This window comes from Mobula hypostoma, chromosome 22 (genome assembly GCF_963921235.1).
Source record: "Mobula hypostoma chromosome 22, sMobHyp1.1, whole genome shotgun sequence".
Lineage (NCBI taxonomy): Eukaryota > Metazoa > Chordata > Chondrichthyes > Myliobatiformes > Myliobatidae > Mobula > Mobula hypostoma.
The window spans coordinates 52,788,766-52,816,706 of NC_086118.1; the positions used below are offsets into that span (position 1 = coordinate 52,788,766).

A 27,941-nucleotide genomic window follows, 5' to 3' on the forward strand; every position below is an offset into this window, starting at 1 on the left:
CATATAACTGAATTTACTTTAAAACTGTCCAACAGTACCTTCCAATCTCTGTAAATTCCTCCAAGGACATGTAACAACTTGCAAGATCTGCATTTCTCTCATACTGGCCATGTTCTCACCTCTGAATTTAAAACTGATCCACCAACAAATGCCACCCATTCCTCCGCAAAATCCCACAGGTTTGGAGTTCCCTCCATGAACCTCTCAATCCCAACATGAAAGAAACCCTTTGAAATGTAAGGATAGGGAGGGATGGAGAAAAGGAGAAGGTGTTTGTGACAGAGTGGAGATTAAGTAGCAAAAATGTATTAATGCCATTGAAGAGGGTTAAATGCTTGTCAATCATAGCTGATTTGTCTGGAGGATTGTAATTAGAGAAGGATGAATATAAAAATCATTAAATGTTGCCGGAACTTTAATATGCAGAACAGAAATAAGAAATAAAAGACAATGCTGAGAATACCTAGAAAATCAGGCAGTATACATAGAGGCAAAACTGAGTCAATATCACAGGTGGATAACCTTACATTTCAGTTCTGACAAATAGGAAAGGCTGATTATCTGAAACTTGATATAAAGTCTTGAAGACTACATCAACAGATAATGAGGCACAATTGCTCAAATGCTGCGTTTGGTGTTGTGTAGGAGGCTAAAGACGAGCACGAATGGATGAAGAAAAAAGTGACAAGTAACTGAAAGCTAAGGGCCACCTTCAGAAACTGAATAGTGTTTTGTAATCAAATAACTGAAACATTCAGTTTCTCCACAACAAAGAAGACCACATCTCTACATACTGTCCTTACACATCTGGAGAAAAAGGATGCTTATGTGAGAATGCTGTTCTTGGAGTACAGTTCAGCATTCAACACCATAATTCCATCCAGGCTCGACAGGAAGCTCAGAAACCTTGGCCTTGACCCTGCCTTGTGCAACTGGATTCTGGACTTCCTGTCAAATCGCCAGCAAGAGTGGGTTCCCTCACCTCCACCCCTCTGACTCTCAACACAGGAGCCCCTCAGGGCTGTGTACTAAGTCCCCTCCTTTACTCCCTGTATATTCATGACTGTGTCGCCACCCACAGCTCTAATCTGCTAATTAAATTTGCTGATGACACTACATTGATTGGCTTAATCTCAAACGATAACGAGGTGGCCTACAGGGAAGAAGTCATCTCTCTGACTCCGTAGTGTCAAGAAAACGACCTCTCTCTCAATGTCACAAAAACAAAGGAGCTGGTTGTGAATTACAGGAGAAGTGGAGACAGGCTAACCCCTATTGACATCAATGGATCTGGGGTTGAGAGGGTAAACAGCTTTAAGTTCCTTGGCATCTACATTACCGAGGACCTCACGTGGTCTGTACACACAAGCTGTGTGGTGAAAAAGGCACAACAGCACCTCTTTCACCTAAGATAGTTAAGAAAGTTTGGTATGGGCCCCCAAATCCTTAGAAATTTCTACAGGGCACAACTGAGAAGATCCTGACTGGCTGCATCACTGCCTGATATGGGAACGATACTTCCCTTAATCGCAGGATTCTGCAGAGAGTGGTGCGGAGAGCCCAGTGCATCTGTAGTTGTGAACGTCCCATGATTCAGGACATTTACAAAGACAGGTGTGAAAAAAGGGCCCAGAGGATCACTGGGGACCTGAGTCACCCCAACCACAATCTATTCTAGCTGCTACCATCCGGGAAACAGTACCGCAGCATAAAAGCCAGGACCAACAGGCTCCGGGACAGCTTCTTCCACCAGGCCATCAGACTGATTAACTCACACTGATTTGAGTGTATTTCTATGTTACATTCACTGTTCTATTTATTATAAATTACTATGATTGCTTATTTAGACTGAAATGTAATGTAAAGATTTTTACTCCTCATGTATGAGAAGGATGTAAGAAATAAAGTCAATTCAATTCAATTCATGGGCATCCCTTGCAACAGACTAAATTACAAGTGTTAGTGAATTGCTGCTTCACCTGAAACACTGGGTTTCTGGAATGATGGGAAAGGAAAGGAAGTAAAATGTCAGATGTTCCATCTCCTGCTATTGTACAGGAAAGTACAAAGTGAAGAGTGATCAGTGAATCATAGTCGCCCTTTACCAATGCATTCTCCATGCACAATAACTGCCCAAAAAAACCTTCCTGCCAAATGTTTTAATTTTAGTTATAAATTTACAGGTTATAAGAGGAAACTCAACATATCTGTATACATAAGTTCATTAAATCCAACTGTTCATAATTCTTAGAGTAACTCCAATTGAAATCACCTGAAATGCAATACAGAACTATATTAACTGTCAATATTACATTCTCTTTAAAATGAAATTAAATAACTTACCATAACCTTCTGGGAGATCAGGTGGAAGGTGCAAATGAGTCCGACTCATGTAATTCCTGTGTCTTTGTGATCTCACCCTCCTCTCTGCCATTCTAGGGTCAGGCGTCTGTCCACATGAAGCTCCATTAGCTGGGCTAATTGGTGTATTCTCATCCACTATACAACTCAGTGGCCTGCCAGGACTGGCATATTCAGAGGCAGGTCTATGATCAGGTTGAAGAAAATTTAATATATAATGTTTATAGATATTTAATAAAAAAGCTCAAACAAAATACACAGATAGCAGCATACCAGAAAAACCAAACATACAATCTACAAACGGTTTTGTAATATAGAACAAGGGGGAAAAAAAAGAACGAAGCAGAGATGGTTATCTACAATTGTCACACTATGCACTCCCAATACAATAGCACAGAGTGATTTAGTCTTTGATTGGAGAGGAAGAAAGGAAATTTAGACTGCCACCTTAAAGGATAGATTGTGTACTTGGGGGATAATGGAAATATAAAAAAAAGGAAAGAAAGGAGAAAGAAGAAAAAGGATAAAAATAAACTATTTAAATAATATTTAATTCTAGTCCATTTATGGAATGGTGTGGCATGTTAAGCAGCTGGTGTAATTCTTCTGACAGAGAACCTGACTGACTGATGGAAGTTATTCTCCGCAAGAAATTTAAGATTGCTAATTTAAAATAGTTTTATAAGGGAGAGAAAAAGGGATCCTTTTGTATTCTAGCATTGAAGCTGCATTTATAAAGGACCAAGGGACAGATTAGATAATGGCAAAAAAGAGGAAAAGCAGATATGAATGGCATGCTACCAGCAAAATTTAAAATCCGTCCAGATTATTCCAACAAGATATATCAGTTATTACTACATAGGCAATCTGAATATGAACAGAAAATTAATATTTGATATTTCTAAATTCAATTGACACCGAAGACTACGTGGTAAGTTTTGATTTGTTCCATTTACTAATATTTAGTTAATGCTTTAAATTATCATCTCATTTAATTTTGGGAATTAATCAGGAAGTTTAAACATTGGTATGGCAAACTTAAGAAAGTTACATTTCATATTCTGTCACTTGCAAACCATTAAAAAATGGAGAATCTTCAATAACATTTATAAATTTAGGTAGATTCTTGAAAGACCCACTCATGGTGCCACTGAGACAGGAAGCCAATTTAAAAGCAGCTGGAATCTGATAAACTGCTATTAACTATGAACTAAGGATTTTAAAACTGCACACTGAAAAATGCCAATCCAAATGAATTAATCACTGAAACTCTGACATCACCAACCCAAGCCTTTCAGGAAATAATTCATGTAGAAAGGCCGGTTTACATTCTCATGACTCATTCGTCATCCTGTACGATAGGAAACAGTTGGACATGAAGGAAGTTTTGAAGGAGACTGGTCTTATTATCTGGTGATGTCAATGGTTCTTCATTCATCAAGGATCTTAAAATAAAAACTATTTATCGCAATTTTAGATGCAAAACTAATGCATGTAGTATCCTGAGAAAGTCAATTCCAACATGTAAATTACAGTGAAAGCCTGAATTAGTTAGGACTTTATTCTTAGGAGCATAGGAGTATGACGGGAGACTTGACAGAATAACAGTTTGTTATGGACTAGGCAGGCTGAATGACCTTTTTCTGTGTTGTAGCACTCTGTGTAAATGGAGAGCAGGCCTCAAGCTTCACTTGTCATTTTATAAGATCATGATTGTAACTTCAGCTTTGTACATCTACCCCAGTAACCTTTCACCACCCCCACCTGCCCCGCCAGTAATCAACTAAAATAGTCAAAGACTCTGTAACCACTGTCTTTTGAGAAAATATATTCTGAATACTTATGACCTTCTGAAAGTAATAAAAATTTAACTGGGTGGGCCATTTACTCTTACTTAAACAGTGAGCATTATTTCTAGATTATCCTATAAGAAGAAACATCAGCTGATACAAGTCAAACCTCTCCTTTCTCTCTTTGAAGGACGACCTCCCCATTCCATGCATTAGTCCTGTTAATGTTTTTCAAACTCTTTCCAATGCATTAGCATCATTTTTTTAATAGAAGATCAATATTGGCCTCAGTATATTGAATATATTAAATAAACACAGAATCATTTACTAAGTTTTCCACACAAACGTAAACTTTCTGTTAATCCCTAAACTTAACCAGAAGACAATACTGAAACATTAACTAAGTAAGCTTCTAACTATATAAAAAATTGTTTTGGGCATTTCCTTATTGAATATAGTCTTCAATGTGAATGCCGGGTGGAAACAACAAGGTGTCAGATAATAGTCTCAATGACAACATTTTGGGAAAGAGCTGCAATGTGACCAGTCTGTCCTTTTACACCAGGTGCATCAAGCTATTAAGATGGCAAATGGTATGCTGGGCTTTGCTGATAGCAAGACTTGAGCATGGCTGTGGCGATGTCTTGCTGTAGTTGTACAGGGCCTTAGTGAGACCAGACCTGAAACCCCAAAGCTACTCTACTACCTGCAAAAGCACAAATTTGGGGTGTGATGAAATAACTTCTACTTTCTTGGATAAGTACAATTCAAACAAGTAGCTTGACATCTTGCAGCACAAAGCAGTCAACTCTTCTAGTAACCCATTTACGAGCCGAAACATTCATCACCCCCACCACTGGCACAGAGTAGCTGTTGCGTACACCATTTACAAAATACACTGCGTTTACTAGCCTTGCATCTCTCAAACCTACAGTCTGAGGTATGTCGATTGGGCAGTATGGTAGTGCAACAGTTTGCACATTTGCTCAGTGACTGGGATTCGATTCCTTCTGCTGTCTGTAAGATGATCGTATATTCTCCCTGTGACCAAGTGGGTTTCATCCTTGCGCTCCGATCTCCTCCCACACTTCAAAGATATATGGGTTATCGTTAGTGAGTTGTGGACATTTGTGAGTACTGGCGGCTTTGATGCAAAGGACACATTTCACTGTAAATAAAGCCAATCTTTATCTTTAATTTCAGCTGCAAGGAAACATCACTATTGCAGAATAACCTCCAATATGGAAACCTAATACTGTTAACATTCAGATCAACATTCTTAAAAGACCTATCCAAAAACACCATGGGAGTATCTTTACCTCAAGGACTGCAGCAGTTCACCATAACCTTCTCAAGGACAACTGTAGGTGGCAAATAAATAGAGGCCTTGGTGACCACACTCAAACACCAATAAATAAATAGTGCACATCTTCATTTTAATCATAAACACAAGAGATTCTGCAAATGCTGGGAATCCAGAGCAGCACACCCAAAACACTCAAACTCAGCAGATCAGGCAATATCTATGGAGAGGATTAATCAGCTCGACATTTTGAGCTGAGACTCTTCAACAGGGCCAGGTCCCGATGAAGAGTCTCAGCCCAAAATGTTGACCATTTATTCATCCCTGTAGATATTGCCTGACCCGCTGAGTTAATCTTTTATCAATTCACTGCACCCTGCCCTCCCCGAGGCCTTAAACTTTTTATACCATCTACAGATCACAATCCTAGGTAATGACTTAATATTCTTCATTTCGGTAACTGCTCAAAAACACAAGATATGCCATCATCACATCACCCTGCTTAATTGTTACTGTATTCACCATTGCAAATACACATTTCATCCACCACTGCTGTCAAGGCTCCTCAAAATCTCAATCTGTACCAACTAAACAAACTAGCACAGCAAGTGCATTGGAACAATACTACATCTTTCAAGCCACACACCCTCCTCACCCAGAAATATGTCTGTTCCATCATGGTTGTTGTGTACCTAACAACAAAGGATAGATCTTTACCGATTTTAGCATGTTAATGTGGTGGCTTACTAAATTTGGGAATTGACAATAAGTACAATAACTTTTTTTTAAATAGGAGGATAAAAAGATCAATAGGCCCCAAAAGAAAAAAGCTAGAATAAATAAGGAGAAAAAAATTTGAGTTGAGTAATATTGCAAAGTTTTTTTTAAACTAATTTTGCATTTAAACTTTACATTACATTAATTCTAACACTTCTAAAGAAAACTATTTACAAAGAAATGCAGTATTGAACTCTGATGTTGCACTGAACTCTGAATAGTGCTTTCAGCACATTACACACAACTATTGTGTTCAGGAATTTCAACTTAGTTGTCATTTTATATAATACCTTGCAAAACAACAGATCAGGACTATTGATCAGAACCAAACGGCATCTTTATAAGTATGTCATATTGCAGGAGCATTAAACAGATAGTCGTCACATGTAGTGGATAAGCTTATTAGCTGCATTATTTTTTTATTTAGGGTGGTTCAATCAAAAATGTGGGAAAAAGGGCATTTATGACTGTGGTAAAATGGACACAAGAGGATGTGCATCCTTCTCAGGAAAAGGCAATGCAAAGGGAAAGTTATTTTAAAAGTGAGTTGGCAAGTTAACGCTCATTAAAAGGCTAGCATTTTTCACTGATTTATTTCTTTTTAATGCATTAAAAGCACTTCTTTTAAACCAAACATTGTCAGACCTCAGGTATGCTAGTAACTAGAGGGAGGTCCATCATCCTGTGCTTACCGAGTTGGTCTTTCCCACTGTGTCGTTCGTGTGATGTGATTGAGATATTGTATCCGACCTGAGGCAGTTCTTCGTTCTTCCCAACTAACAAACAGAAAAAGATTGTAAAAGACATTTCCTGAAAAGAGGGTTAAGAATGTGCCCAAAGCCAATATTGGAAACAATTTAACACTAAAGATCATTGAGATGCATTCCAAAACTTGGTTACAAACTCATTAGTTCCCAGAATGTAAAGTGATTATATGTTATCCGTCACAAATTATGTCTTCCATATTTGGATTCAAACCTCATTCCAAGAACAGCTCTGTGCTAGTGGATGCTATATTAAAAAGGCGCTGCATTACCTGTGATCAGTATTTATGGATTTGAGAATGAAAGTTATGTTTGTCAGCAATACAAAATAGCTTATATATCAACAATTTTCCTGGTGCCCTGGCCAACACCCATTATTTAATGAATACTGAACAGATTACCCTATTGCTCTAGTTTATGTTGCTCTTCTCAATAACCTCTGCGCTCCATACAAGATTTAAATATGTTCTCCAATTCGTGTGACTAGATCTCACACATGGACTTCGGTTATCTGAACTGTCAAAGAAGCAAGAGTTTTATGAACAGTCCATGGTGAGTATTCAAAGTATTAAAATAGGAAAACAAGTCCAGTAAATAAATAAAACTGCAAAAAATAAGAACAAGTTTTCTGGCCTTTGATAGCTGCATTGTCAGGAGTTAAGAACACAATCTGGGTGTTGCTTAAATATCAGATTAAAGATTATAGTTGGAGTACCTTAAAAATAAAAAAAAACTGGAAGCCAGAGCCACTGAGACATAAAATGCTGGAGGAACTCAGCAGGCCAGGCAGCACCTATGGAAAAAAGTACAGTTGTCCTGAAATGTCGATTGTATTTCTCCCCCCCACCCCCATAGATGCTGCCTGGCCTGCTGAGTTCCTCCAGCATTTTTTCTGTGTTGCTTGGATTTCCAGCATCTGCATATTTTCCCTTGTTTGTGATTTGAGCCAACAGAGATATTGTGATCAAACTAAACCTCTGCTTTTCAGGTGTCTAGTTTCAGATGTGATTTTAAGACATGTATATGTAAGTAAAACTAATTAGTAACTGTTTGGCATTAAAAAATCAATGAGGAGACCTCATTGTCAAAGGATACACATGAAGTAACTCAATTGGCTTTTATTTTACAAGTAGAAAGCTGTTTATTACTATTTTGCAAATTGTTTTAGAAGTTTTCCCACACTGACGTGTGCTGCCTTCTAATTATATTAACAGGTTAACAATGAGAACAACTGTAAATTGTCAAATTGTAAATTGACTATCATATACATTTAGGAGTAATACCAAATTTAGGTAACTTTGACTCTCAAAATAAACTCAACCTAAGTTTAATTGAAGTATGTAATCAAAGCAAAAATGTTACTTTGGAGATGTAATTCTGCAGTTACTTTAGAATAGAATACTCTAGTGCCAATGTTTTTTCACCATAAAAAAGCAAGCATTGCCTTTCATTATTACTAAATGAATTACTTTCCTCTAAAGCCTTAAAATAACTATTCTCTCAGTGCCCCAAACTTATTAATCTCAGTTTTGAACATGCTTATCAAGTAATCAGGCTTCGCCATGTGGGGAAGAAAAATCCAGAGTTACACTTCTCAATAAGGAACCTTTTCTTTCTTTTTGTTCTACAGCCAATCCTTATCCTAAGGTGCAATTGCCTGAACTGAGCCTGGTTACCCACACTTCGAGTATTGTGTATGGTTCTGGCCATCTCATTATAGGAAGGATGTGGATGCTTTAGAGATGGTACAGGGGTATATCAGGAAGTTGCCTGGATTAGAAAGCATGTCTTACAAGCATAAGGTTTAGTGACCCAGGCTTTTCTCTTTGGAGCGACGGAAGACAACAGGTAACTTGATAAAAGTGCACAAGACGATCAGAGGCATAGTTCAAGTGGATAATCAGGTACTTTGCCTAACACAGGGATGGGGGCATCATTTTAAGGTGATTGGAGAAAAGTATAGGGCAGATGTCAAAGTTAACTTTTTTTTAAAAAACAGAGAGATGGGTATGTGGAATACCCAGCCAGGTGGGGTTAGAGGCAGAGACATTAGGGACATTTAAGACACTCTTAGAAAAGCAAATGAATAAAAGAAAAATGGAGGGTTATAAAGGAGGAAAGGGTCTGATTGATTTTAGAGTAGGTTAAAAGGTCAGCATAACATCATGGGCCAAAGGACCACTGTGCTGTGCTCCATGAGACAGCTATCACCAGATGTTAAAGCAGGAAGGACTTTTCAAAGTCAACAAAATTGGGGAGAAACTTTGTTATGTCTGAATTCTCTCCAGTTTTAACCTTGCTTCTCTTGTTATCATATTGTGATCTTGACGCAAGTGAGAAACTTGCTAAGCCATTTCAAAAGACAGTTGGGACTCCATCATATGACTGTGAGCGTACAGTCATACATAGACCACACAGGGAAATGTGATGACATGTGACTGTTTTGCAGTCTTGTCTGGTTAGTACTTCATTTCTATGTACACCTACTGCTGCTCCCAGGTGACCCTCTGTATTCCTCAGGCTGTAACTTAATCACTTTATTTGCTACTGTACACTCCTCTCAAAACCTTTGGTTTACAATGACACAGAGCACATTTTTGTTTTATATCATTTCTCTGTTCCTTTACGATTAACTTCAGATTTTCACTGCAATGAAAATCATGTTGCTGTATCAAAGGGAAATCTACTTACAAGTGAATTTTCCCAAGTAATTAGCAATACAGCAATAAATGTTTAAGAAACTGATACATACATTTGTAGCTATCTCTCACTAAAATGAAACTACAGTTTACAAAACAAAAAAATGTAGATGCTACAAGTTTCAAAGATAAAAATAGACACCTGTAAATGCAGGTCAGTTAGAACTCTGATGGGAAACTGTGGCTTAGTAAAGGAAACTATGATAAAATGTTAACTCCATCTCTCATGTTCCAAAGATGTCTAATCAGTCTAATGCATAGCACTTTTGTTTTTACTTATAATTGTGAAGCTTCATCACAATGCATTAGTTTGTTGTTGCACATGCAGCAATAAAATGCAAACAACAAGAAATAGAAAAATATTAAGACCAAACAGTGACGATGTTTTTTTGCAGGTTTCCTGTAGCTCAAATTTATTTTTGCCTATTCAGGATAATGACACAAAATAATGAAAGCAATCAAGTGTGTACATTTTAAATCTTAATTACTGAAGCAGTCCCCTTTATCACAATCTATGTTTCTATCACCTTTTACTACTTACTTACTATTAGTAATTCACAACATTTTATAAAATGCTTTGGCTTTCTACAAAACTTCCAAAATATATTATTAATCATTTCTTACCCATCTGGCAAATCATTGTCAAACAAACGACTGCAATCTACCACAGGACCTCCACTGCCTATTCGATCCCGAGACTGAAGGCTCACTGTTAATAAATAAACTAGTTCAGTTAATTTATTTATATACATTTTAAGCATGAAAAATATACGAATACTTATGAATGACAAAGTACCTGGATCTAACAAAGCCAATCAACCCAAATCTGAAAAATTTTACTTGGGCACAAAACACAGCATTTTAGATGAAAAAAAAATTCCTTTTTCTTTCTAATAAAACAGTTTCCTAATTTCACTTTTAAATGACCAGTGCCTAATTTTCAGCTTGTGCTCCTATATTCTCCATTTTCAAGGCAACTGTGCCCAGTTTCTAAATTATGATTAAACTTTATAGCCATTATCTTGGATTTTAAACCTCTGGGAAAATTATTATGCACCCCTCCTGAGAAATGTCTCTAACCAAGTGTGATAAGAAAAACTTAATTTGACCACTCACCTAGTCCTGTGACTTTCTCAGAAAATTGAATAGCATACAGAGGCATTTGTGAATATTTAAATTATTTCGGTGCTTTGTGTCTTAAAAACAATAACACTATATTTCACATACCTACTATCTGCCCTCTTACTGTATCATTGTCATTAGGGCTCAGTTTGCATAGATCCAGCCTCTGGTCTGTAAAAATTAGAAACATTTCTAGTCAATAGTTTATTCTTAAAAATACTTAGCACTGCCATGTCAAATCAAGTTTCAAAGTTAGCAGCACAGATATTTTTAAACTCATTGTTAATCTACAGTGCATAAGACATAGGACCATTCAACCCATTGAGTCTGCTCTGCCATTCCATCATGGCCGATCTCGGAGACCACTCAAACCTGTTCACCTGCCTTCTCACCATAGTCTCTGATGCCCTGACTGATCAGGAAATGATCAACTTCCTCCTTGCATATACCAGAGTCTGTGGCAAAGCATTCCACAGATTTCCTACTCTCTGGCTAAAGAAAATTCCTCTTTAACCCCATCCTAAAGAGTTGCCCCTCAACTTTGAGGCTGTGCCCTCCAGTTCTGAATACACCCACCACAGGAAACACCCTCTACACATCCACTCTATCTAGTCCTTTCAATATTTGGTAGGTTTTAATGAGACCCTGCATTCTTCTAAATTCCAGTGAGTACAGGCCCAAAGCTATGCTGGCTGGTGGCGTAGTGGCATCAGTGCCCGACTTTGGAGAGAAGGCTCCTGAGTTTGAATCCAGCCGGGTCCCTTGCACGCTTTCCATCCGTGCTGGGTTGAGCATCCAGCTAGCAACTCAGCCTCGTAAAAATAGAAAGCCTGCTAAAAAAATGCCGTCATGACGGCATCCTGAAGACTCCACTCGGAGTTAAGGTCTTTCTTCTTCTTCTTCTACGGGCCCAAAGCTGCCAAACGTTTCTCAAATGTTAACCCCTTCATTCCTGGAATCATCCTTGTGAACCTCCTCTGTACTCTCTCCAATGACAACACATCTTTTTTGAGAATCAAGGGCCCAAAACTGCTGACAATTCACTACGTGCGGCCTGACTACTATCTTACAAAGGCTCAGAATTATCTTCTTGCTTTTATTTTCTATTCCCCTTGGAATAAATGCCAACATTGCATTTGGTTTCTTTACCACAGACTCAACCTGTAAATTAACCTTCTGGGAGTCTTGCACGAGGACTTCCAAGTCACTTTGCACCTCTGATGTTTGAACCTTCTCCCCATTTAGATAATAGTCTGCACCTTTGTTCCTTATACCAAAATCCATTATCACACATTTCCCAACACTGTATTCCATCTACCCTTTTTTGCCCATTTTTCCAACTTGTCCAAGTCCTGCTGCAATCGCATTGCTTCCTCAGCACTACCTACCCCTCCACCTATCTTCGTATCATCTGCAAACTTTGCCACAAAGCCATCAATTCCACTATCTAACAAACAACGGTCCCAATACTAGCCCCTGAGGGACACCTCTAGCCACTGGCAGCCAACCAGAAAAGATCCCTTTTATTCTAACTTGCTAACTCCTGCCTGTCAGCCGTTCCATTATCTATGCCAGTATCTTTCCTGTAACACCACAGGATTTTATCTTGTTAAGCAGCCTTGTGTGACACCTTATCAAACACCTTCTGAAAATCCAAGTAAATGACATCCACTGCCTCTCCTATGTCTACCCTGCTTGTTACTTACTTGAAGAACGCTAACAGATTCATCAGGCAAGATTTCCCTTTACAGAAACCATGCTGACTTTGACTTATTTTATCATTAGTCTCCAAGTACCTCGAAACGCCATCCTTTACCACTGAAGTTAGGCTAACTGGCCTATTATTTCCTTTCTTTAGCCTTCCTCCCTTCTTAAAGAGTGGAGTGACATTTGCAATTTTCCAGTCCTCTAGGACCATGCCAGGATCAAGTAGTTCTTGAAAGATCATGACCACTGCATCCATTATCTCTTCAGCAACCTCTCCCAGGACTCTGGGATGTAGTCATCTGGCTCAGGTGACTTACCAACCTTAAGACCTTTGCGTTTGCCTCGCACTTTTTTTCTTTGTAATAACGATAGCGCTCATTCCTGTTCCCTGACACTCACGGACCACTGGTACACTGCTAGTGTTACCCACAGTGTTATAATGACATTAATGAATTATAACAGATGACAAGTTGTTATACTGAAACACAATTGGAACACATTTCAATTGCTTATAAAATGTCACAAGGTTATTTTGTGTGGAGGCTATTGTGCAAAGGATGATTAGTTAGTTTAAAACTTAGATGATATTGAATGAAGTTCTTTTATTATAATGATATACAGTCTTGAACACCTCACCACAGTAATGAAATTTGTCCTTACACCCATATTAATGTACTTTATGTATATAATAGTTAATCCAGATTACAGGAAAGTCTAACTTCTGGGCAACAGATTTAAAGCCAGACGTGAAGGCTTTGGAACTAGTACAGAAGGGTTTTTATAGATGATTCCAGTTGTGCACAGGGACTACTGAAGCTCGAGTTCTCCACTATTGAAAAAGTCTAAAAAAATTTTACAGGACTTAAAAAAAATATATATCTTTAGAGATACAGCACAGTAACAGGCCCTTCTGGCCCAATGAACCCAGGCCACCCAATTATATCCTACTATCCCATATGTCTTCGAATATGGGAGGAAACCAGAGCACCTGGAGGAAACCCACGAGGGCATAGGGAAAGTGTAGAAACAACTTAGAGAGCAGCACAATTGAACCCTAACACTGGTGCTGTAATAGTATTACATGAACTGCTATGCCACTGTGTCACATTTGAAATTTTGTTGGGTTTGAAAGAATATAAACCATCTCCCATGATGGTAGGGCTATTAATAGGGGGCATAACTAGAAGTGTTTTAAAATTCAAGGAGGTAGGATGTTAAATGTGCCACCAGTATGGATGCAGTTGCAATACTTGTTTTCACTCAAGGGAAAAATAATTGTGGGAATGTGTTAAAAGCAGGGTACTAGGACAAACAGAACAGCTCTTCAAAGTATCCATAGGAACAAATGGCCTTCTACTTTCCAAAGTGTACTGTTGTACAAGTCACAATCAGGGCTGTATATCAGTGCTGGACACAGGAATAAGCTCAAACAACAGGAATTCTGCAGATGCTGGAAATTCAAGCAACATACATCAAAGTTGCTGGTGAACGCAGCAGGCCAAGCAGCATCTATAGGTTTAGGGCAGATTTTCATCTATTAACATAACTGACAAAACAGAAGAACAGAATTTATGTGGCAATAAACGGCAACATGAAAACAAGAAAAGTTACATAGCTTGTTCGTAACTTCATAACAAGTGCCAGTACGTTTAATGAAAAAGATTCAATAACTGCCCAAAATTGAAGTAAAATATTTGCATTTTTAGAGCATCTCCCAGTGCCTCAGGACATTCCAAACAAGTAGTGACATTCTTCTGAAGTGTAATTATTATAATATTGGATATACTGCAGACAATTTGTGTACAGCAAAGTCCCAAAAAATACAGTGCGGTAATAACATTGGGACCATGTCTTTTCACGTTATATATCAATAATTTGGATGATGGAATTGATGGTTTTGTGGCCAAGTTTGTGGATGATACAAAGGTAGGTGGAGGGTGGGTGATATTGAGGAAAGGAGTCTGCAGAAGGATGTGAACAGATTAGGAGAATGGGCAAATAAGTGGCACATGGTATATAGGATAAGGAAGTGTATGGTCATGCATTTTGGTAGAAGAAATAAAGGTGTAGACCTCATTTTTTAAATGAGGAGAAAATTAACAACAAAATCAGAGGTGCAAAGGGTCAGGTGTCCTCGTGCAGGATTCTCTGAAGGTTAATTTGCTTGAGTCCGCAGTAAGAAAACAAACGCAATGTCGGCATTGATTGCAAGAGGACTAGAATGCAAAAGCAAGGATGTACTGTTGAGTCCAATCACAAGCAAAAGAAATTCGAGCAACACACACAAAATGCTGGAGGAACTCAGTAGGCCTGGCAGCATCTATGGAAAAGAGTATAGTTGACGTTTCGGGCCGAGACCCTTCATCAGGATCTGATGAATGTCGATTATGCTCTTTCCCAATGGACATGGAAAGGATGTTTGCTATAGTGGGTGGAGTCTAAGACTAAGGGGCATAGCCTCAGAATACAAGTCAATTCAGAACCGAGATGAGGAGGAATTTCTTTCACCAGAGGGTAGCAAATTTGTGGAACTCACTGCCACAGACGGCTGTGAAAGTCAAGTCATTGGGCATATTTAAAATGAAAGTTGACAAGTTCTTGATTAGTTAGGGCAGGGGTCCTCAACTTTTTTTGCACCGTGGACTGGTTTAATATTGACAATATTCTTGCGGACTGGCCAACCGGGGTGGGGGGGGGCGGGGTTGTTCAAGTAGGGTTAAACTCACCTCAGCATGTCTTTTACAGTTAGGGTTGCCAAATTTCTCACTCCCAAATAAGGGACAAAAGTAGCAGTCAAATCTCAGGACACCTTACCCCAGGAAAGACTACCATGACCATGAAGCCTTGCGTGGGCACCTGTGTGCACATGCGTGACGTGCGCATATGATGTCCACATATGCATACATCATATACGCGTGCCGACCTTTCCCCCCACAGATCAGTTTTGCCTTTGTCTTCCCGACTATACTGTACATACATTATTTCTACCTTATATAGGCTGTGTACTTATCATATCATTCCTGCTTTTACTATATGTTAGTATTACTTATTTTTGGTTTTATGTGTTATTTGGTATGATTTGTTAGGTTTTTTTTGGGTCTGGGAACGCTCAAAAAAATTTTCCCATATAAATTAGTGGTAATTGCTTCTTCACTTCACGCCATTTCAGCATGAAAGGTTTCATAGGAATGCTCTACCTTAGCGGGGGAAATACGGGACAAACCAATTTAGCCCAATATACAGGATGTCCTGGCAAATACGGGATAGTTGGCAACCCTATGTTCAAGTTCAACAGTGCATGACAGGGAATGAGGAAAGGTGCAGCTGACTCATATCGTCTCCTCACGGCCTGGCAGCACATGCTATGCGGCCCGGTAGCGGTCCACGTCCCGGTGGTTGGGGACCGCTGAGTTAGGGCATCAAAGGTTATGGGGAGAAGATGAGAGAACAAGGTTAAGAGGGTTAATAAATCAGCCATTATGGAATGGACAAACCTATTCAATGGGCCAAATGGCTTAATTTTGCTCCTATATCTGTGTCTTCTGACCTAAAGAGAATATATAACTTTTCTGTTATTTTGAAAGATAAACATTCAGAATACCCCAGACTTCTTAAAATAAAGCATGATTGGATCTTTTAGAGAGACCTTTGAAAGTGTGTGTGGAAGATATACAAGGAAGTCTTGAGGTAATCACCTATTTATTTTTCATCTTGTTCCTTCCTTCCTATCATTATATGGCCAAGATTACGAGGTCTTTACAAGATTAAAGGTGAATTTTCACCTGTCCTCCTTAATCTTGGTGGCAAAACAACTCTGACAGATATATCTGTAACTTGGCAACCGCTACCCTCAGATATCACTTGATAATGCTTACAACAGTATAAGATGCTAATAATTTAACAAAAGGAAACTAAATCTATTTTGTTCCATCTGCTCTTGTTAGACACTAGTGCTCAAAAGATTAAAAAACATTTAAATGTGACAGAGAACATTAAGATAATGAATAATTCTTAGGACCGGAGAAGAACAACTCATACTTTCACAATTTTCAACCTCCAATATATTGAAAGCATGAAACTTCAGGTCAACATTTGTCAGAAGAGTAACAAACAGAAAATCAGTTTGTTGTTGCTCTTTGAGCTTTACCAACTAAAACCAATTCCATTTGAGGGGCATCACTGAAAATCAAAATAAAACTAGAGATGAGAGAAACCCTGAAATCAAAACAGAAATTACTAGAAACACTCTGCAGGTTAGACAGCATCTGTGGAAAGAGAAACTGAGTTAACCCAGTTGAAGACTTCTTCAGAAACGGAAAACTAAGAAAACAAGTTCTGATGTCAAGACAAGCAAACAGAGATTAAAAATTACAAGTTGAAATAATCTAAAGTTATCTACGTTTTTCAACTGTTTATACTCACAACCAGTATCTTTAAGGCGATTTATGGCATTGGAAAGGAGTCGTACGCAGCCAAGAAAACCTGCACCCTGTTTTTTATGGATTTTCTTATGATTCCATACGCTGATAGTTATAGAATCTGACCTCCCAATATATCTGGAAATGATACAAAAAAGCAGCAGAATCATATCAACCATTCATATGACATTCTATGTATATCATTCTAGTCAAATTTGACTTCAAAAAGAGAAGCAAACAAATAGCTTCTCCTCTACTTTCCTGATTTGCACATTTTGGTTACAGCATACCTTAAGTGAAGAACAAAGCCCAAGTCTCTAAGGCAGCCTTCCTCAAACTTTTTGCTCTGGAGGAACCCTTGAAATAATTTTCAGGTCTCAAGGAACCCCTCCATAAAAATTATTATATCTACAGCTCACAGTACTTAGCATGATCAATCAGTAAGTCATAAATAATTGTCAATGCTCTTTTGAGTAGAAAATGAATTTTTAAAGCTTACCTTTCTTGAAATTAATCCCTTTCTTTCCCTTTCATAAATTTTAAAAACTCATAAGGCATACACAATAAAGTTCTGTTAAATAACTGGCTTAAGCCAAAATGGGATTTAATTTTTCTAAAGGTAGGCTCTGTAGATTTAATTTAAATAAAGTTTGTAAATTAATTTTAATTAATGCTATTTACAACATGAAAATTTATTTACAATGTTGAAGCAGTTGTGACAACATCAGAACTTTGTTTTACAAGAGAAACAAAATCCTTCATGGGGCTAACTATTGATGGGACACCATCAGTACAGATGCCAGCACAGTTCCTCCAAGACAGACCTTATGTTTCCAGATATGAAGACAAAATATATCTTGGCTTTTGCTTGTTTTGGACAGCTCTTTGCAACAGAAAAAAGTTTTGAATTTCACCATCATTCACAAATCTTACAAATGCTACATGACATTTATTAGTGAAATCTGTTGCCTCATCAACCTGGCTAGAGAAGCTGTTGTTTTTCAGTTTATCACACAAAACTTATTCAGCATTATGTGACATGTCATCAACAGGTCAACTTATTGTACTGTTTGAGAGGTATTTTCAAATTCTTGTACAGCACCTTATCCTACTATGCCCACTATGACATGCTGGCATTATAAGGTTCTCACCAACTGTGTGACTTTTCCTTTTCTGGATAATAACTTCTGCTACTAAATAACTTACTTCCTGAACCCTTTAACTGTGACTTTGTGAACAAAAGCTTTACTCTGTTTTAAGATTCCAAAAGCCGTTTAAAATAATCAGCACTTTCATATGTCATATGGCTATGATTTGTAGTTACGTGTCTTTTCAATTTTGCTGGAGCCATTGCTGCATTTGTAAGTTGTTTGCCACAGACTAAGCACAATGGAATAGGACAATATGGATTATTAGTCCATGTAAAACCCATTGACAAGTAGCTTTCATTGTAAAGATGAGACTTTTTCGTGTCCATTGTTGCATAAGAACAGCATGATAAATAACTAAATGAGAAAACTGCAAAAAAATACAAACACTTCACAATATAATTCACTTCTAAACTACACAATCCACCTTTTGTGACGTTTACAACAGCAAAGCAGTGAGCCAACAGCTGAGTCATCGCACATAAAAAAATCCCCGCCTTAGAATGAAAAAAATCTCTCCAATTTTCTACTACACTGATAATTTGTTTGCTTCCTTAAGTCAGTTGGCAGCATACAAGGGAGGTAACTCGGAGGGAGGGGCTGACGTCACAGCCCAAGTTGGGTGAGTCCATTCAATGTTCGGAAAATGCACTTCATGCTCCTCATCAGCCTACCATCTTCCCCTCTGTGCAATACAGCACTCAGCAAATTATCAACAGCCTCCCCTCCATGCAATACAGTGCTCATCAGCCTTCTGTTCTCCCTCCATGCAATACACCATTCACCAATTACCAAAGGCCTGCCCTATCTTGCATCAAAAACTGAGAATGGAATTAACCAAATAAACATGGCCCTACTGCGCACTGCCTTATACTGGTCTGAGAGACCTCTAATGAGATTGCTAACAGGATTGCTCGGTCACTGCCCACCACTGAGAGCGCTAACATCGCATGTTGTGCAAAGTTCAAAAAACGATTTGTTTTAAAAAAAAACACCATCTCTCATGGAACCCTTGGCAACCTCTCACAAAACCCTAGGGTTCCAGAGAACCCCGGTTGAGAAACCTAGCTTTAAGGGAAAAAAGGAATGCCATAAACCATTTACCCCTAAATCCTATTGTCATCATAGGGATCTTGATTCATTTTTAATCCTCAATTGCTGGAAAGTGAATCATCCATAATCCCTTCCGAACCATTTGAAAAATTTACTGTTTGTACTTTTTCAAAAGAGTTCCACATATCCATTTAGTTTTGACTGAACTGTCCACCTATTATTTTTAAGTTACATCTCCTTGCCTGAGACACTCTTACCAGTCAGTTTCTCTTTACCTCCCCATCAATTTCTTTCAAACACAACAAGCCTCACCCACATTTTTCTGTATTCCAGCAAACGTGTTTCTAGTTTGTATATTCTCATTTCCTAACTTAATCTTTGAGACTCTATAAACATTTGGGTAAATAAAAGCTGCAATTCACCCAACAGCAACAGACTTTCCCAATAATGAAGTAATCAGAACTGTTCAAAGTATTCAATATGTGGTCCAACCAAGGCCGTGCAGCATCAAGTACAGTATAAAAGGATTGCTATTAACAATCACACAAATTTATTTTTTGTTTAACAATTTTTACCCTAGCCTGAGCTGAGCTGTATTTGCTTCCAATGGCCAAAAGGCCATTCTTTCCTGGTGCCAGCACAGCGAATGTTAACTATTCAACAGTAGGCAGGATCAAACCCAATTTTAATTCTACACCATCCTCAGCTGATACAAGCAAGTTACAGGATGTCATTGGATAGCTGTCAAAAGCAGAGATCTGAATGATTTTCCTATTTGCATCACAAGCATAGAGGACAATTGCTAGATTATCCAAGATCAACTAACAGCAGAAAATAAATCAGATTTGGATCCCTTCCTTACTACTTTAGATTCTGATTCAATTTTTAGACAAGCCAGAGCTTCCAACCTGTGTAATTAATGTATTTACCTAGTTTGCCTGAATAGCCAGGAAACTTCAATCATATCCCCCTTTGACCTTCCAAACTGGAAAAAAAAGTTAAGAATCTTTAAAACTATAATTCACAATACCGTTTCAAGTCTTCACATGGAACATTTATAGAATTGTATTACTATATTGTGGAGATGGAAGTGATTCAGCTCATTATGCTGGTGCTGACTCTTAAAGAGCTTTCATTTAGCCTCATTCCCTTGTCCTTTGTTCAGAGATTTCAAAAATTATTTCTTTCAAATATTTATCAAATTCCATTTTGAAAATTATATTAAAATTACATTTGCAGTTAATTATTTACAGGTTGACCAACACTTCAATATTTCTGCATAATTGAATCCAATCCAGAAATGAGTTGGAATGATTTATTTTCCCCAGAAGCAATTGAAGTGAATAAAGCCTAAACAGTTGACAGCAGTTATGTAAATCTTAAAATGAGACTACAGTCATCAATAACATTCTGCATTATCCATACAACACATATAATCTGTGTGTGCATATATTATAGATATGTAGAAATAGGCACATCTCAGCAATAAGTCCACAGAACTGGAAAAGAACTTACAAGCTTCATGTCAGCTTCCCACCCTCCTTCAATTTTGCCTGCAATGAGCAAGATTAAATTTATCCTACTATCATAAAAAGTCATTTATTTCTACAATTCTGAACATGTATTCCTTATACATGTAAATTTATATGGCCAATAAAGTTGATGCTACTACTGGCTACTCTTCAGTTATCTTGCAAGAAAATGCTACATGCATCAGCACTCGTTTAGAGGTAGCCAAGAATATATATGTTGCGTACAATCACTTTCACTTCCTATAATGTGTATATAACAAAACTCCACTTTAATGACACATCAAAAGCAGAATCTTACAAATTTTATGCAGCATTTTCAAAAGTTATGCAACAAATACAATATTTTTGTTCAATTCCTTTCATCATTACTGTCCTGGGGAAATGGTATCTGTTCATTGTTAATATTGCCGTTGTAACAGAAGCTACACAGCATTACCATTTTTTCTATTTTATAATTAGTGGAACAAGATAAAAATTCAGAGAAATATATCTCCCTTTCTAAAGTTGCAAAATAACAAGATAAACTTCCAGCCAATGAAAGATTACAGCAGTGTTCTCCTCTTCTGTAACATATTTAAAGAAATTTGCTTTCCAAGAAACATCAGCCAACTTTGGAAACTATGGTTTCAGGTTCACTTAGCTTTCATTAACTTTTACAATGAAAAAGTATAGACTGTAGAGAATAAAGGTAGGGACTTACAGGTTTGTATTCCATTTTAAAATAGATTATAATACTACAAATTGCCAACATCTTTTCCAATTTGTAGTATTAAATTACCAACACAATTATGCTAAAGTGGGCTGCTATGAACTTTCTCTTCTCAGCTGACCACTGTCCAATACGTAGATCTGAGCCTTAACTCAAAAATGGCAGGTTTTGGGTAACCACTAATGGCTTCAGGGTTAGTGGGGAGAAACTTGTTTCCCGATTTCAGTGACCAATGGTGCAAAATGAATATGATCAGAGAAAGGATGAAGTAGAAATCCAGGCTCTTCCTGATTGCTGTTTTTTGTAAGGCTGAATTACCCATGGATAGATACTTCTCTTTCTAAGCTCCAAAATGATGAATACTTGTGAGGGGTACATAATGATTCTTGTAGCCATGGAAAATTCAAGTTGTATACTTTATAAATTTAGTTTCCAGTGTTTGGCTTGGCAATGGATGTTTCTGAATATGAAGTCGGGCTACATGCCACTGGTAAGAGAGAAAGATCCATCAATGGAAAGCCAGGTTTTTGCAAAAACCAGAATGCCAAGTAAGATGATAAATAGAGTAGTTTGTTCATGACAGAAAAAAAAACTTTGACAGCAGGGGATGACGGGAAGGATGCCAGGCATTTTGGGTGTCTTGTGGAAGATAAAAAGGAATACTCACAGGAGTGTGGATTGACAGGACTACCACAGTGGAACATGATAGGCAGTTAAATCACGAGACAGGAAAGGCAAGATCAATAGGCCAGCTGTTGAGTATATACAAAGATAGACATACCAATTAATTATTATTGGTTGCTGAGAGAAACAAGGAGAAAATGTAATAAAGATAATTTTACTGGGAATTTGCTCTACAGGTGGGTTGAAAGCTAGAAGGCCACATGGGATTCTTAATCGCAGAGTATTGGGATGAAAGATAGACGGATTTGATTTCTAACTTTCTCAGTAATAAAGATCATCGTATTGAAATGTTGGCCATTTCAATCTCCTTAGATGCTGTTTCACCTGCTGATTACTTCCAGGATTTTCTTTTATAAAAAATTTCTTGTTTATTTATGCCATAGGTAGAGTTCTGTTATTTATTTTTGGGGAAAAAACAGTTACTTAAATATTATAATTTGAACAGCTACATTTATATAAATACAAGTTTGTGAACTGTTCATTACCAAAGGAGAAATATTTGTTTTCACAAAATGTAGCACCTAATCAACATAAACAATCAAGACACACTTGTTATAATATCATCAACAGGATCCTCTTAAACCAGCTCCTCCCAACAGCCAAGGCACTGTTCCCCAAATCATTGTGGATTCCATCTATCTGGAAGCACAGTAGACAAGCCATTTACCAGTCAACATCTCCAAGATAAAAGACGAGGAGCAGCACCAATGAGCTTTTTAATGATTCACCAAGGCCTTTGTCTCCCTCCACCAGGAAGGACTGTGGAGCACTTTCCTCACATTTCAGGTAATGTCATGCTTACTTTATCATGGCATGCAAGAGAATTAGCCTAATCAGTTAATTTAGAACAACCAATCTCAGCAAAATCTGGCGTTAAGCAAGGCTGCATCATTACCCCAACACATTTTTCACATTCTCTCACCACAGTGCTACATCTCACCTTCAACAAACTTCCCAGGGACTACTGTTCAACATACAGAGATGACACTCCAGGACCTAGCTCATCCAGGCAGAAACATGCAAATAATGCTTGCATTTTTGGGAACTCAGAGGCCACAATCTAATCTGTATAACACTGCCATCTGACAGTAAAAGACAAGATCCTGGGCCACTTATATTTCAGGAGTCACCTCTTCATGAAGGCAAACATCAATAATGAACACAAGAGATTCTGTAAATGCTGGAAATCCAGAGTAATTCACTCAAAATGCCAGAGGAACTCTGTATCCATAGAGAGGAATAAAGAGTCAATGTTTCAGACAGAAACTCTTCATCAGCGCTGTATTCAATAATGAAATTCACTGGTGCCTTCAGTGTGCCAGCAAAGCCTTTGATTGTTAGGGGCAAAGTGTATTAAAAGTTCATAGTCCATTGAACAGCAGTGATTATTGCTCTCATGTATGGTTCTAAGCTCTGCACTGCCTGATACAGGGATCTCAGAGTACTGGAAGGATGCCACTAATGTCATCACTACAAAATTCTCCAAATTCGCTAGAAGGATCAAACTAGCATCAGTCTCCTCTCCCAGCACCAAGGGCTGGTTATTCACTCAACTCCTCTGGGCAGGGCACATCACTTAGTAATCCAGCACTAGATTCTCGAAATAGACATTTTCTTCCAAGCTCTGTCATAGGAAGAGATTACCAGGTGGACAGAGGAGAAATTTCAAGGATATGATCAAGTCTACCTTGGAAAAATTCTGATTTGGCAATCACTGTCACAAGGCCAATCCAGATCATTTAGAGACATTAGAATCCTTGGCTCTGGAGCAGTAAGAAATTCCGTGCAAATGATGAGAGAAGAGCAACAAACTACTCATGCATCTGTCCTGTCAGGCACCTCTTACCCCAGCCGTAGAAGTCTGGTTTCTGCCCTGGCTTTATTGATCACCACCAGAAATCATGAAACCAGAGTGGAAGCAAGTCATCATCAATGCTGAGGGTGATTGTCAAGTCTAATGACACCAACACTGACTACAGGATAAGCTTTTAAATGCATAGCTAACTTGCAAAAAAATTGCAGGAAAATAATACCCCTATTTCAATTAGTAATAACTGGAGCAATTTGCAAAATTCATGAGGTAAATAATTTCTGAATGGAAAAAGACCTGTAACTACCAATATTTAATTTTTTTCAAGACACTTCAACCATGTCAATAAATAAACACAGGAGATTCCGCAGACACTGGAAATCCAGTGTAACACACACAAAATGCAGGAGGAACTCAGCAAGTCAGGCAGCATCTATAGAGAGGAATAAACAGTTGATATTTCAAGTTGAGACCCTTCATCAGGACCATCAATAAGTGTCTATAGAAAGTGCAACCTTAGTAACAATGATACTTCGGTGCATAATTCTTTTTGCCTCACTATAGCTCAATGTCCCATTTCAGGGATATGATGTCTGGTGCAGGGTCAGATGATAGGATGGGTAGAAAGTGACAAAGAACAGTAAGAAACCTCCTCCCCACCCTCCCACCACCACCAAATTCTAAGTGGCCAGACAACCCTGTCTAGTGCAGACCAGGCCTGACATTGACATTGTAAAATTTGTATGCTTTGGTAGTCTTGAAAACTTGTTGGAAAAGTGCTGACTATAAAGCAAAGCAGAGCTTATTTCTTAAAAAAAACTGTTGCTCTTTCAGTACCTTCCATTTTTAACAAGTTTGGCTCTACATGAAAGTGCAATAATCTGTTGGTGTAAATCACTTTAACCAGAATGTCTGAGAAATTGATGTCCACTGTCGAGAGTAAAAAAAAGTTGCGCCTTAAAAAGTTGTTACAATACATTGGTAGGAATTAGAGATGGGCTGCAGCACATCCAAGTGTAAAACTTTATTACAAACACCTGAGAATGTGTCTTGTTTTCAATCAAGTACCGTTGCATTTGTCAGATCTGTACTCTAGCAAATAAACCGATGAAAAGAAATCTTGTTTTATGGCTCTGATTACTTTCTGTTTAAATATAGCCTAATTGGAATAAGCATGCTTTGTCCTTTCATTCTTTGTACTGATACACCTAAACCTAACCAACAGAAGAGAACTTCTTATCAAAGTGGATTTTCTCTATGCCGATTTAGTTGCACAAGGAACACATAGGTAATACAGTTGACGCCAAGACAGAAGGCATCAAAATTGCCAACTTATTTTCCATTCAGCCAGCAGACAAAACAGAATTCCATCCATCAGTGTGGAATATTTGGGCTGAAATAGCAAAAAAACCTTAAGAATAATTAGAACATTAACATAACTATACTGTGTTTTTAATGATGTTCACACAAAATTAATTATGAAATAAAAAGCAAGCCAGAGGGAGTGAGATTAAGTTACCAAAATCTGGAATTTCAGAAGATAATTCAAAAGGAGTGGTTTAGGAAAAGAAAGAGTAACGAAAGAGGGAGAATAGGTGAGCAGTTGAAAAAAATAGCTGCCAAAGGGGTGACAGGACAAAAGGGTTCAGCTGGAGGAATGGAGTTTTCAATTCAGAGGAGGAGGTAGGTATATGACTACAGAAGTTGCTGTTCCATTCTGCACCTTGTGGCACATCAGGCAGCAACCTTGCTGTTTCTTTAGCATTTTTGTCTGTTTTTTTTTTACGAGGCCGAGTTGCTAGCTCAATGCTCAACCCAGCATGGCTGGAAAGCATGTAAGGAGCTGCCCGGCTTTGAACCTGAGACACTCGCCTCTAAGACTGATGCGGATGCCACTATGCCACAGGCTGGCTAACTATAGAAGTTACCTAACTGAAATTAGTAGCATCAAGTAACTAAGCCATTAGGAAGTGGGAAAATCCAATGCAGGAGTGATAAATAACAAAATAATAAGTCAAAAAAATAGCTGTGGAGATAATAGGGAGACTAGACTCATCCAAGGCTCCAGGAATTAAATGGTTTCCTGAAGGTATTGACAATAATAACCAAGGAAACAGTAATTGTTATAGTCAAAACACTTGATGAAGAAATTCCTGGGACTAAAAAGTTGCCAATTTTATTCAGGCCTTTGATTCGTGAAAGTGAGGGCAAGAAAGAGAAAGATACATAAAATATTGAATTAGTGAGAAATTTGTTTTTAGCTTATTCGGGAGTAAATTCTTGAACAGCTGGATAGAAGTCAGAGAATATAGAACAAGTTTTTAATGACCAAGTTATTTCAAATTAAAGGTCACTATCAAAACATGGAATTTACTCTTATTTCCACAGCTATTAAGTGGGATCCAAAAAAAGATGGGGGGGGCGGGGGCGGGGGGGGGGGTTAGAAACAGAAGTAGTGAATAGGGGATATCTTTTGATATAGTTGTAATTGGTTTTGGAGAACTGAGACCCAAAAGAATATAGCCATTTTCTCCATGTGCTAGGATATGACTAGTTATGTTCTCCAGCAAAGGTGAGGAAACCATGAGGCAGATCATGAGCAACATTAGCAACATAGTGTTTAGCAGTGCAGAATTAGGAGTTTGAAAGTCAGCAGTAAGTGACTTGGGCAAAAAGTTTATTTCCAATGTGGAGAGCAAAACAATTGGTGAAAAGAAAACCCCATGGACACTACCATGTTATTTGTCTTCGAGGGCAAAGAAAGGAAAATGGCATAGTAGGAAGAGTAAAGGGATTGAACAAAGAAAATTTTCAAGGAAAGCAGGAGATTAGATGAAGTGCTTGAAGAAAGTCGCAGATTATGGGAGGAAATCAAATAATCTTCACCCACAGGTTAAATATGTCAATTCACTATTCCACAAGATGGTAGTTGAAAATGATTCGTTGATTCTGGGCAGAAAATACAAAATGTGGTGAAAGATTCTGAGGGCTGTGCACATGAGAATGAGTAAACTGGAAGGAAATTACGTAGCTTAGGTAAGCAGGAGTAAGCAGTGTACCCAGTCAGTCAAGAACATTTTACTAAAAATCAAATATTTTCAGCTATTTCAGGCATCAGATCTAAGGAGTTTCTGCTTAGATACCTTCAACTTGTTTACATCAAGACAAACATTTATTTTATATTTTTGCCACGGTCAGACTAAGGCACATTCTAAAGATAAACTCTGGCATCCCCTGTAATTTTGTTGCATAATACACAATAAAATACATGTTAAAACACAATGGCGTTTCTATTAGCTGGTTCTGAAATGAAACCAAAAGTCAATCTTAATCTTAAGAAGAAAAAAAGTCATAGATAGTTTCAAGTTTTCATGTTATCAACATTAAATGATTTAAAGTAAAATCTTTTCTGCTAACCATCTTCCTTTAAACATGCATGATTCTCAGAATTACCCAATTCCATTTTTAAATTGGTGAAATTTGGAGATTCAAAAGCCAAGTTCTGTGTCGCCTTTGTGGAGCCTCTTCCTAAAGGTTACCAGAGGATAATGTCAGACCTCAAGGGAAATATACAATAGATGCCTCATGGAGGAAAAGGCTCACCATTAGGGTGTGTGATGCTTTCTTTTTGGAACTATTCCAGAATGCTAACTATGAATGTATGGGAAGGCTACTCTTTGTTAGGAGCAAATAGTCTTAAGAAAAGAACCTGTTAGAATAAATCATGAGAACAAGGAAAATCAGGGTTGGACACCTGGCAAGCTCTGAATTCCCTGGTTACTTTTAGTACCAGACAGAAACGTCTCAACTAAATTCCTGGTATATAAGGTAAGATATGGGTCATAGAAATCACTGCAGAATAAACTAAACTAAACATCGATAAGCTGCCCAGTATAATCTGCATTTTGTATGTGTTCAATCTTGCTGATTACGATTTAGTTGAGTTTAACTACAAATGCTTACTGAAATAATTAATTTTCAAACAAGTCTAAAAGTCTTTATGCTGAAACTACAAAATATTTATGTCCTTTTCTGTGTTAAATTCTTCCATATTTCATTTTGCC

At 37.9% G+C, this 27,941-nt stretch overlaps 1 protein-coding gene across 2 annotated transcripts in view; it reads right to left on the reverse strand.

Moving 5' to 3' along the window:
* Nucleotides 1-27,941, reverse strand: part of smurf2 (SMAD specific E3 ubiquitin protein ligase 2) — a 226,334-nt gene that overhangs the window by 61,280 nt on the left and 137,113 nt on the right. Inside the window, exons 1-6 of one of the 2 annotated variants that reach the window (XM_063030599.1) lie at nt 20,072-20,121; nt 16,946-17,079; nt 10,922-10,987; nt 10,319-10,403; nt 6,924-7,007; nt 2,344-2,546 (exon numbers count right to left, since the gene is read on the reverse strand). In XM_063030599.1, coding sequence (XP_062886669.1) covers nt 2,344-2,546; nt 6,924-7,007; nt 10,319-10,403; nt 10,922-10,987; nt 16,946-17,079; nt 20,072-20,106 — 607 coding nt within the window. In that variant the 5' untranslated portion in view covers nt 20,107-20,121. Of the gene's footprint in view, nt 1-2,343; nt 2,547-6,923; nt 7,008-10,318; nt 10,404-10,921; nt 10,988-16,945; nt 17,080-20,071; nt 20,122-27,941 lie in introns of those variants that run through there. The other variant, XM_063030598.1, reaches the window with a different exon arrangement.